The 12,688-nt window shown below is 52.0% G+C and overlaps 1 protein-coding gene across 3 annotated transcripts in view; it reads left to right on the plus strand.

Annotated features, from left to right (window-relative positions):
* LOC143154173 (zinc finger protein castor homolog 1) overlaps positions 1–12,688 on the plus strand; it is a 308,704-nt gene that overhangs the window by 227,936 nt on the left and 68,080 nt on the right. For 2 of the 3 annotated variants that reach the window (XM_076326043.1, XM_076326044.1), the window contains exons 2-4: positions 7,117–7,184; positions 7,745–8,187; positions 8,292–8,598. The exons of the other annotated variant lie outside the window; for it this stretch is intronic. In XM_076326043.1, coding sequence (XP_076182158.1) covers positions 7,154–7,184; positions 7,745–8,187; positions 8,292–8,598 — 781 coding nt within the window. In that variant the 5' untranslated portion in view covers positions 7,117–7,153. The remainder of the gene's footprint in view (positions 1–7,116; positions 7,185–7,744; positions 8,188–8,291; positions 8,599–12,688) is intronic. 3 annotated transcript variants of the gene reach the window in all.

Genomic DNA, 12,688 nt, shown 5'->3' on the forward strand with positions numbered 1-12,688 from the left:
TCTTTCGAGGTTCTTGGAAATTTTCTTCCCGATTTTCCACTTTCGGTCGGTTCTCGTATACCCGTGGACTCGTAACTCGAGTTTCAAACTCGAGTCGTGGGTTTTAACACGCACGAGTGTAACGCACGACCGGTGAAATTATAAGTGGACGTATTTAATTCGATATTTTAGCGACTCGATTCGAACGGATCGATAATTTTCCAGTTCCTCTTTATACGATTTCCGTAACTTTATCTCGGTATACGCAGTCACTTTGTTACACTTTGATCGCTAACGTTCAAGGTCTTCTGCCTTCTCCGTCGCTGAATCATTTTTCACGCAAACGTTTACATTTATCGAGTTTTCCATCGTATTTTCGTATCTATATTGTGCTATTTCGAACGAACGTCGAAGTTTCCTACCTACTTTCACTTTCTTCGAGACGTTTCCCGCGGTTTTCTCGTCGCTCTTCGAGTACTCCGATCTCTTGTTTGGCCACCTCGTTTCTCCTTCGCTCTTGGAGGCTCTTCGTTTTTCAATTTCCCAGCCAACAACTCTTCCCAGTTCGAGCGATTCTCCAGCTCGCGTTCGTCCAAATCCCACCGATCGGTTTCTCGGATTTCCCATGTCGGCTCTCGATACCGTTCCACCTCTTTCCGCAAGCTCCGATTTCCCGGTGTTTTCGTACCGGCCGTAATCGGGAACACGCGCGATACGGCATCCCCGTAGTGGATCCTTTCGAGGTTCGCGAAATCCAAATATTGGATTTCGGCAAACATAGTTCCTCGCGTTCGCGGCTGCGGCGGCTGCGGCGGCTGCGGCGGCGAATTTATTTGCACGCTGCTCGACCGTTAAACGTTCTCCACTTGTCGTACGCGACGAAGACGCGCCGTAGGAAAGCGAGAACAAGAGGAGGGAACACGAACACAGCAGCGTGTACGAGCACGCCCGGTGACGTAGGGGGACAGGGAGGCGATGCAAGGGAGGGGAATTTTATTTCCGCTCACATTAATTTCAACGACGCAGAAGACGGTCGCCACAAGGCGCAGCTTGAAATTACGAATATTATGACTTCAACCAGTTCTCAGAATTCTATGTTTTTCATTCTTTAATCTCGGCCTCTCGTGTTTCACACCATATCTTATGAACACATTCTGGCTCTCTCTAGCCGCGTCGTTTCTCTCCTGCTCTCTCCTGGTCTCTTCTGCTCTCTCCTAGCGGCGGTGGGTCTTTCCTCTTCGTCTCTCGTGGCTGTTGGCCAGTTCGCTCCCGGGGCTGGGGCCGTGGCTGGGGCCGGGGCCGGAGCCGGGGCCTCACGATCACCTCTGTGCGCATGCTGACGCCCGTGTCCGGCGCGACGCGCGAACGTTCGAGTCGACAGAGGCTCGTCGAGCCGAAGACTTTCGCGGGGGAGACTGTTGCACTTGCCGGCGAGTCTGTGCTCGACCCTGTCCGGCAGAGAGAGACCGCCTCTGACGGTATTCAGACAGCTTTGAATACCGTTTGAACGCGCCGGAGTAATGGAGAGATGATTGATGTCAGCAGTTTAGCGATATGGTAGCTTCGAACTGCGACGCGGTGGTACAGTGACTTTAGAAACGGTGAGATAACAGTGCACTTTCAGCGACCCGAGAGAGAGAAGCTTCGATACCGGACTCGTGGAAACTTTACCACCATCCGAGGATCCGATCCACGATATCCGGATCCCTGGAATTCTTTCGCCAACAGCGGCAGAGCTTCCGGAGTCACGGTTACGGATCGTTACGAAGCCTCGTTGGTAGAATAAACAACGATCGAGGCTATCGAGAGGCCTATACCTGACGTAAATTCACATTTTCCAAGCGATCGAAAAGAGAACGAGGAATTTCTCGACCCAGTTGTCCCGCGACGAGAAAAGTCCGAGATTTCGTCGCTCGTGGTCTCGGTGGAGCAACTCGGGGAAACGAGTGTCGTCCAGGATTCTAATATTCCAAGGGGTCTCGAGTCCCTCCGATACCAGAGGGAAAAATACAAAGTGTCGGAAAAAGACACTTTTTACGAAATCCTTCGTTACGAATTTCCTTTTAACGGTAGGCCTGCCGCGTATAGCGGTCAACTTGCGAGCGAAACGCGGATAGACGGCCTATAATTCAATTCCAAGTACAAGGTGGATAGTTTTGAAACTTCTATTCCAGTTTTACGAACACCGACGACAGAGGTTCTGCAGCGACCTAATATTTTAAGCCGTCGCTGGCGAATTTGAATAATCCACCGGTATTCCGGCAGACACTTGAAAAGCCGCACGAGGCCCCTCCAGCCCCAGGCCTGGCAACATTACGTTCAAGTGTTTGACGAACGAACGCGTTACGTACGTCGCCCGGTTTTTTGTTTTCCTCCTTCTGGTATCGGCATCAGCGCCGAGCTATGTCGAGTGGCAGCCCCGCACGGCCTCTCGCGGGCCAACCGCTGTCTCTTCTGGTTTCGTTCGCGTTGCCAGAATTCGTGCCCGATCGTTTCTCGGGGTCTTAATGATCCTTTTGTCCAGGAACGTTGACCTCTTCTCGGGTCCCGGGTCCCGGGGGACGGGTACGCCCGGTGCCCTCTTTCGACTCAATTTCCGTTTACTCTGGACGAATCTAGTCCGTTGGATCCTCCGGGCAGCTATTCGGGTCTTTCGTATCGACCGGTAAACAGTCCGACAGACGGTTCCTCGAAATTGGAGAGGAACTTGGAAAAGAAAAGAGATCCTTCGAATCGGTCGATTTATTTCTGACGAGTTTCGTATGGACAACCTTCGGCGTTGAAGACTCCTCTCGTCAAGATTCCAAACCGGAACATCGTATTTCTCCGATCGAAATTGAATACGGCAGTGTCAATGTCCGCAGCTGATACGTATACCTAATAAATCGAGCTCGGACTTTGTCGAAGATACAAGGAGGAGTCTACCGATATCGAAGAGAAAGTACAACGTGCCAAATGTTTCTCGTTGAGGCCAACAACTTCCAAGATTCTCAAAACCGGAGACATTGTTCAAAGTTGACGTATTTCGAAAGTTCTTGTTCAAGATTAAAGAAAAGGGAGTCTACCGGCGCCAAAAAGAATCAACGATCCGCTAAAATTTTTATTTTTTCGCTAAAATCGAAACCCTCGAAAATCTTCCAGAATTCCTGAAAGTTACCGTCAGAGCTACGACCACCGAGGAGAATCTACGAGCCGCGAAACGTTCGACGTTGGAACCGAGATTCTGAAAATTGCCCGCAAAAGGGTATCGTTCGAGAATCCTGAAGTCTACCAGCGTACAACGTTCCCCGGAATTACGCTTTCCTTCGCGAAAGAAACTAGAACCGGTCGAGGGAAAATGTCTCAATTTCCATCCGCTATCAGCAGTTAGCTCTTCCTTTCACGGTGACCAGGCTGAATTCATCATCGGCGAGGCGCAACGCGCGGATCGTTCGCAGGCCTTTTTCTAATCGGTCAGCCCCGTTTCGAATTGAATCATTAGCAACGTGTCGGGGTTTTTGCGCGTTTCGAATAATAGCCCGAAGAATTTCAAGGTTTCCCGCCGCGGGGAGTTTCCACGCGCGATTCCGTCTTTATTCTCGGCGAGTTCGAGACCGGCGCCCCAAGAATCTAGGCCAGCCGGCCGGGAATTTCTCTTTTTCTCGAATCCGCGCGGCAAATCGCGCCGCGGCGAAAAAACGGCCACGCGGAAAGAAGTAACCCCTGCGAGGGAACGGAGCCCGAGACCAGGATAGATCGAGAGAGCCCGACGCCGACCGGAAATTCCTTCTGGACGAACCTCGATACCTGGCTTCCTCTTTTGCGGAAAGAACATCGGTTCACATTTTCACCATTTCCCGAAAAATCTTCGATCCCTTCGTCGGACTCCATTTTTACATTTTTCCGAAAACGAAAGAAACGTTCCAAAAGTATTAACGCGTCTTGTTCAGCAGAAACGTTTACTCTGCCGGTTATACCGTTGCGCCTTTAAACTACCATTCGATCCGACTACGTAGCAGCCCTATGGGAAAGAAAGTATTCAATTTTCTCAATTGAATAACGAGCCACGCGCACTTAAACTCTTCAACGATGAATTATTTTATTTAAATTAAGTAAAAAATGATTTTACTCGAATCAATATCCAACCGGGACGTCTACCTCTCGGTGTTGCGATTGTATTCCCGCGTTCCAGCATCGGGACATTCTTTTACGAATATTCGTTCGCAATTTCAACGATAGCTCCCCAAAGTTACAGCGTATCGAATAATTTCCAAACTGAACGTACACGTAGCGTGCCACTATCTCCGAAGAGGTTAAACGTCTATCGACACAGATCGACGGAATTAAACGGGGTTACGTTTTAATAACACGAGGTTAGCGCCGTACCTCGCCTCTTACGCGTTTACGTACTTCTCGTTTTACTTGTCGCGCGTAGACCACGGTGCAACAATACCATCTCTTGCCACGTTTCGTCGTATATTTTCTTTTCGATAGGCGGTGTCCGCGTCTTTGCAAGAAATTCCTGCATGCCCTTCGAAAAGCTGACGGTCGAACGTTGCGTCGAGGGAAACGCGGAATACGGACAAAGTGGGGGAAATACTTGGTAAGAACGAGGTCCGTTTCGTCGAAAGAAAATATCGTCTCGGTGCTGGGGTGCGACAAAGACGGTCCGGTCCCATTGTTCAGGGTCGATCGCGCTGCACTCCGATTCGACGGTCCGGTGTACGTACGTTCATGTGCAAACAGGGTGATAATGTATTCAAGGTCCGCCCCGTGGTCGATGGTGGGGGTGAAACGGGGCGGCCCGCTCGCTGTACGTACTGTAACAGATGTTAATTATCCCTTCTGTGTATAGTCGGCAAAAAAAGAGCCCGGTCCCGGCTCGGACGTATCGTCCACTCGTGTATATCCCCGTCGAGGAGGCCTCTCGCGTCCTCGCTTCGAAGGAGACACGTGGCCCGCCTAGCGCGCGCGCTCCAATCGCGTTCAACTTCCGCCGAGCCCGCTAGGGAAATTCGACGGGACCCCGGATCGAGTCCTGTCGACTCGTCAACGCTCCCGAATCGCCTGCACCACGAGGCCACGACTGGCCACCCTAGTTTACTCCCAATCGATGATCCCGAAACCACCGGCTTTCTCCTCGCTACCCGAGACCTCATCGGCCCTTTGGCGTTCCTTCGAATCTTCCGATTTTCGAGCGGGAGATTCGAATCGACGAATGTTCCGTAGCAAAGTATAAAACGCGGCGCGAGTATTCCGTGGCTCGGAAAAACAGTGACAGTTGAGACGAGGCTCGATCGAAGTAGACCGGTGCCTCGAGAGGCTCGAGTGACCTAAACTTTTAGGTGAAACGTGCCCTTTTTTCTATCCCCCGGACGAAAGAAAGAACGGTAGCTAGCGAGAGAAGCTCCAATCGTATCTCCGAGGAAGGAGCGATTTCGAGTACACCGTCTCGTAGAATCTTTCTTGGAGAATCGGTGAAATTTCTAGCAAAGGTATCGCAAGGCGCTAGTGGAATTGCTCGGGAAATCGTAACGAGATGTCGGAGCACGACCAGTGGTCGCTTCGACCCTCTCGACGTCCAACGACCGGAGCGCGTTTATTTGGAAAATATCCGAATCCGAGCGTCACTTGGCGGACCTAGAACGGAAGAGGTGGCCGATGGTGCGCGCGAGGATGGAATTTCGGAGCGACGTCGGGGGAAAATGATTTCTTGTCGCGCGAGTGAACCGGTGCGTCGCCATATTCGTCGGAGGACCCTTAACGGGCCAGTTTTAGTGCGGAAATAAATAACCGATAATGAACCGGACAAAAACGGAACTAACGATTTTGAGGCCGAATTAGGCAGCGTGTTTCGGATGCCACGGACCGAGCGAGTCATCCAAATCGATCGGGGGAGCTGACTGGCCGACGCGATGACCGGGGCAATCAGCAGGCAGAAATAAATGACTGGTGATGAGCCGGGGAAGGAAAGAAACGATGCTTCCAGGGCTAACTAGATTCCTCCGGTTCGACCGGAGTTGTTGATACGTCGACGAACGAACCGATCGCATCTTTCGGGAGTTTCGAAATGGAAATTCTCGTCTTCGCGGCGGAGTTATCCGTGCGTAGTTCGGCACGAAGAATAAAAATGGAACGATATCGTAATTGAAATTTTCCTTGTTCGGAGAGGAACGCGCAGCGAGAAGGCCAAGTGCAGCCGAGAGTATCGTAGCGCGGGACGTCAACGCTTGCCCTCCTTTTTCGAAACTTCTTTTTCACGGTTGACCCTCGGATACACGTCGGTCTCGCGATCCCAGTGACACGGCGATGCTCGGGTTCCTTCGGCGTCCCGAGGAGCGCCGGGACGCCGCGGAACGAAGCGTTTCGCTAACCGAGAAACGAATTGTCCCTCGCTTCGTCTTATCGCGGGACCGTCTACTCGGCTGACCGAGCAGCGCTCGTATATCAGCGTAGCTTTTGTTACGACGACGTGCCTTTGTTTTCGCCTTGTTCTCGCGTCTCGTTCCAGCAATGCAAACGTGGACGATTCGTTCGGCAGCGTGACGGGCCCGTCTCGGGGATTCGCTGAACTTGCTGTAACCCAGTTCTGCACCGACACAGAAATAGATAACCAGGAATATTCTTTTCCCGTTCCGGTGCTCGCGTCAGCTGTTCGAGGAACCGCAATTTTTGTCGGACGATGCAAATGAGCGCTGCGCGCACACGAGTTACGATTCGAGAACAGGATCGGAAAGAAGGATAGCTCCGAGCGATCCTCCTTCACCGCGGTACCGAGTCTCCGATTCCTAGGGTCTCGGCAGGTTTTTCGAAAGAACGAGGCTCGAGCCACGAGTTTTCCTCCATCGATGAACCACCGCGAGACCCGTGTTCGTGGTTCCCGGTAAAGTTTCCGAAACGCATGAACCGTTCGCGAACGAAAAAGCCCGAGCGTTCGGTTCCAACGGGACCAGGATCAACGGATCACGAGTTTGGACAGTTCGCTCGGCTGATCGAGCAGGGTCTCGGGCACTTTGAAGTCACGCGCGGTCGAATCGCGCGCAACAGAGTCACGCGCGAGTCGGAATATTCCACGATAAGTTCCAATTACCGATAGCGATAAACATAGAAGACTGCGTTCCACCGAGCGTAACGTTGGTTGTTTTCCGTTTGTTGCAGAATGCATTGAAGAACGGACCGGTCGTGGAGATTCGAGATGTCCGCCGTAACCAGCCCGTATGGCCCCAGTAAGACGATCGATTTACCAACTCGCCACCGAATCGACCCTAAACCACCGTTTCCTCACCTTGCCTCGCGTCTCCCTCCATTTTGTCGAACCGTGGTAGCCACGCTCCGACGATTCCTAGAACGTTCAATTAACGCGCGCCTGGGCTGAATTCTAATTAATGTTAAAATTTGATTCGCGGGAAGCGGAGCAGACTCCGCGTTGCGCAACGGTCAGTCGGAATCGGTCGATTCGAGGCAACGGTAAACCGAGTCACCAGCCTTTGAAAATACACGTCGAAGGAGGTTCCATCCAGGTTGTGCAAACGAGCTCGCTCGTCGGGAACGGTAACAACGCACCGCGTTACGAACCCGGACGATCGTTGACCCTTGTCGTCGAAACGCGCTACCGATCGTCGACACGAGGCTTCCCCTTCGAAACCGTACCCGATCCGTTTACCCGACTTCCTACGAGAACGATCGAAGCGTTCTCCGACCGGTTAACCGTCCACCCTGTAAAAGTCCGACAGAGATCGGCCCGGGCCCGCTTCCATCGGTCTTCACCTCTATTTCTTACCATCAGCGGAGATGCTTTCCGACTCGGTGTACAACTACGCGACGACCCGGCGGGGAACCGCCGATCGGGACAGCGACTCCCAGTACGAGGCTCAGGCCCAGCTGCAGATCACGAGTATACAGAAGCCGCGCAACAAACGGAAGAACTTCAAACCTATAAGCAGCCGTATGGTGGAGGTGTCGGATGAGTCCGAGAAGGAGGACGAAGAACCGGAGGCCATGGAGGAAACTTCCAGCGAGATCCTCGAGTACGAGAGAAAGACGATGCTGTTGCCGAACGACGACAGATCCAAGCAGAGGCTGAACAACAACGAGGTCAGTCCTATGGATCTCTCCGTGACCACCAGGCCGCCATCCTCCGAGCCCGACGACGACAGCGGGGACTCCCTCAGGCACAAGTTCATCCTGGAGCAGCTCAGGTCTCAGAAACTGTACTCACCCGGTACCGAGGTATGTCTACGATATCATCGTCCATCGTGCGTCCACGATGCACGGTGCACGGTGCACGCTCCTCGCGAAGATTCGCGTGAACGTTCTTTGCTCGGACTGTCCAGGCCAGGAGTCCGAACTCGGATTCGTCGGAGAAGAGCGACAGCGGTGTCTTGGACACGGAATCCGGGCGTCTGGACGACACCGCTTTCGAGGACGATCGGGCACAGGACGGCGAGGGAGAGGTCGATTGCGAAGAGAGGAAACCGTTCGAGGGCATGAGGGAGTACGCGGAGTCAACGATGCAAGAACTGTTGGCGATCTACGGATTGGCGGGAGGGGAATTGGCCAAGTCGGTGAGCAGACAACTACCACCGACCTTCCTCAACCCTGCGACCGGTCATCATCATCATCATCATCATCATCATCACGGTGAGTGTTTTCTCGACCGATGTTGCTTTTCCAAACTTTCGATCGGTCCGCCTAACGATACATTTACTTCGATTCGAAAGCGAAGAGAAGAAAAGTCTCGAATCTCGATTCACGGTTCTTCGGATCTACGAGTTCCCGAAACGGCCGCATCGAGCCTCGACTCCAAATAGCCGAAACACGATCAAAATTCTGATCCAGATTCGCCGCTAATCGGGCGAACCGCGATCCACGCGGCGAGTAATTAGAGCCGCCGGGGCTAACAGTCGTTAATAGCCAACCAGGGCATCGTTTCGCGCGTAATGGTACCCAGAACGTCGTCCTCCGCTCGAGCGGAGGCTAGGAGAGCCATTAGCGCGTGGGCGGTGCTCGTACCAGAAACGAAGAAACGCTTCTCCCCCTCGAGCCGTCCAAGCACCTCGGGCCCCTCGGTCGGAGCTTCGAACCATCTCCGATTTTCGAGGATCCGGCGGACACGGGAGAGGCGACCGTGTCAGGTTCCCCGAATCGTTATTATTCGCGGCGGGACTCGCGCGACTCTTCGCTGAAGAGAAATTAGAGGCGCTCGGTATTCGACGAAATCGTTAGTCGAGCCAACAATGGGACGCCGGACGATTGGTTGGCATTGAATTCGGGGCTGGGCTAGAGGCAATTGACAACTGTAACTGGCTGGCGTTCGTAATCGTAGTTGGCGTAAAATCAACTTCGCGCTGCTGACCTCAGTTTTAAATGCCGTCTTATCGGGAGACGGAAAACGCCGGAAACCGAATCGGAAATCAACCGAGTCGTTAACTCCGGCCACGGATTCATTGTTTTTCTTATCGCGACGATTTCATTCGGCGAAGCTGTCGACGACGGTTGTTCGAAAACGACCCGATCGATTCTCGAGCCGAGAACCACAGCTCGGAAATATAATAGTCGACGGGAGAGCGAGGGATCTCCGTTAACGAATCCTCGTCGAAAGAATCTCGGCTGGCCGCGAGGCACGGCTCGAAAGTAGCCTACGCGAGGAGCAAATACTCGGAGGAGGTGACGCAAAAGTAGGCTATCGTTCGGATCGATCGATCGATCGATCCTGGATCGCTGCTAACGAAACGCCTGTCACGTGTTCATCGTCGCCTGGTCTTTCGTTCTTTCGGGATCCGTTTTTTCCCCCCAAGTTCGATATCGATGTTTGAAAAAAAATTCCGCAAGATCCGAACGCCGCGGAGAACGTTAACGAGAAACGAATCGATACGGTAAAATGCCGACGGTTCTCTTATCACGGTGATCGCTAATTCCTGTTTAGCTTTCGAAGGGACCCGATCGGAGGATCGGAGGATCGGAGGATCGGAATACGTAGAAAGTTAATACGAGATCGAGACACAGCTTCGATCGATCGGTTCAATAACGCAATGGCTTCCCTTATCGCGAGCGTTTATCACCAGTCATCGTCGTTCCCTTTCACGCGTTTGGCAGTCCGCTTCAGAGTTCTTCGAAGCGATCTCACCGTTTTGGAACACGATCGTCGAATCTTCTTCGCGAGATTTCGCATCGCGGGATGGTAGCTTCGAACCGATTCGTTCGGTCGAGTCTCGAAAAGACCGAGTCTCGCGAGCACCGGGGACGTAATTTTTAGATTAGACTGTACGCGTGCACCAGAACAGAATGTGGCACTTACATATTGCCAGTGCATCGCATATGCGCGCACGTGAATATGCGATGGCTCTCGCAAGATGGCCGACTTATAACTCATAAAGTCGGTCGGACTGCGCGAACCGTTGACTGCCTCGCGATCGATGGATGCCTTTGAGATCAGCCAGCGTCATCGTTTCCCGTTGTCGAGCGTCTCGCGTGGGTTGACACTCTCACGAATTCCGCGCGGTGAGCGCGTGTGCCCAAGCCCGCGCGTACACGCGCGCACACGCGCGCACACGCGCGCACACGCTTGTATTGTACGCCTTACCTCGACGCACGCGACTAACGAGTCAATTTCACTAGTCTTCGTTCCCCTTTGCCTCGAAGATACTCGCCGTCGAGTTTTCGAATTGCCTTGTCCCAGGCTCGATCGATTCGTAGCCGAACTTGTTGCCGAATTAACGTCCTCGTGCGAATTAGGTTTCCTTCTCGAGCCCAGTCGGACGATCGGGCATCTTTCGGTCGTTCGGTTTTCTTTCGGGCTTGGACGATCGCGAGCTAATTTTTCCTCCCGTCGAGCGTTGTTCGATCGTTTCGCCGAGAACCGAGATTCTTTTCGAAAGCTGAGAAATTGGTTCGAATAGCAGACTTTGAAATTCGAAACGACAGAGTTTTCTTCTGTGCATCGATCGAGAGTGTACGTTGTTTGCGTTGCCAGTCGAAGCAGAAAATTGTAAAATGTATCGACTTGGGTATTATTCTCTTCGGAAAGACGTAATTGTGATTCGAAGAAGAGGGCAGATCGGTGTACCGTTGCGATCGCAGGAAAAGGATATAAGAAATTATAAGTGGAAATCGATGTACCGACTGAAATTCCATAATCGACAAAGCGTAGATACGGAAGTAAGTCGATTGCCAAACCCGCGTAACATCGGACCTCCTTCCCACTGCACGGTGTAACTCTCAATTTACAAACGGATACAAATAATTTGTATCTTAACCGGGTGGACTCAATTTCGAAATTCAAATTCGATAGAGCTCGATGTAGCTTTACTTGTGGACGCTACTTCCGCGAATGTATCGTAATTACAGATGGCGCGTTCCGGTCGTCCGTTGGCTCGCGCTCGATCGCTCGTTAAAATATTCTTGCACGGTAGAACATCGATCTACAAAAACATAAGATCGATCTGTTTTCTTTCGATCGATTTAATTGATCGGTTTCTTTTATCGGGGCAATTTCCATATTTCTTCAATCTTCCTCGTCGTTGTACCGTTAAGAGTATTTTTGCGTTCGGAACAGAGGAATATTCGCTACGTTGTACACGTTTCGTCGATTACGGAATTTCCGTCGATACATCGATTTTCATTTACACTTTTTTATATCCATTTACCGTAATTACAAAGTATCGGAATACCAGAGTACTTCTGATCGAATTCTCTCCTGTTCGCGTACCAGAAGTTTACAATATTTCGAAGAAGAAAGTTTGCCGCGTTTCGAGTACCGAGAGATCAAGGTGGTATTTCTAAAGGTGTTTTCCCCGTAGGAGCGTTCCTCTTGCGAGTGTTCGCAAGAACGCGGAGTTTTCTTCTTTTGGAGTATCGGAGGATCGGAATATTTCTCGCAACGGAGTTCTCTTCTTTGAAAATGGTAGGAGGTCGGGACATTTCCAACGCTGGATCGTTCTTCTTTTCGAATTGCGGGTAATTCACCGGTTCCGAGCCACCCTGTTTTTCCTTTTTCCACGAGGTCGGTCTATCGCGTTGCACCGAATCGCTCGCGCCGCGATGCATCGCAAAACCGCTTCGGCCGTTTCTGCACTTTTCCATACGGTAGAAACACAATGCATACCGCGAGCCTCGATTCCGAAGAAAACCCGGCGGAAAAGAGTGTCGGTTACCGGATTCAACCACGCGTCGTCGAATTCCCTGTCCGTGACTCATCGTTCCGAGCTCCCTCGCTCACTCAATATTCATGCATTATGTAAGTTAACCTTACGTCGATGTAAAAGGACCCTAACGGGCTTTCGTGGCACCGCTCCATTGTTACTCGATTGAGTCTTTCGGCGTTGTACTACACTTTGTCAAACGGTCTTTGTCGCGTCCGGTCGGAGAGCAATCTCTTTCGGATTCGATTAAACTCACACTGGCAACGACTCGGCACACGCTTGCCAGCCGCCATCCTGCCAATTACCAGAAAACTGACCGCGTGAAATTGAATGCGACACGCCTCGTAGCGCGCTCGCTCCTCTTTCTTCCTCCCTTTTCGTCAGGAATCGGGAATTTCGCTGACACGCGTTCGTCCTTTCTGCGCGAACCGAATTCCAACGGAACAACGATTATCGACGTTGATCGGGGATCAGTGGTCTCTCGCGGAGATCGATCCGCTCACGAGGAGGAGTGTCGCGAGGACTCCGAGGAACCGGTATTTCCGAATCGGAGAGGTTCGGCGAGCGGATGTCGGTGAACCGGAATCGGT

This window comes from Ptiloglossa arizonensis, chromosome 14, assembly GCF_051014685.1.
Source record: "Ptiloglossa arizonensis isolate GNS036 chromosome 14, iyPtiAriz1_principal, whole genome shotgun sequence".
NCBI lineage: Eukaryota > Metazoa > Arthropoda > Insecta > Hymenoptera > Colletidae > Ptiloglossa > Ptiloglossa arizonensis.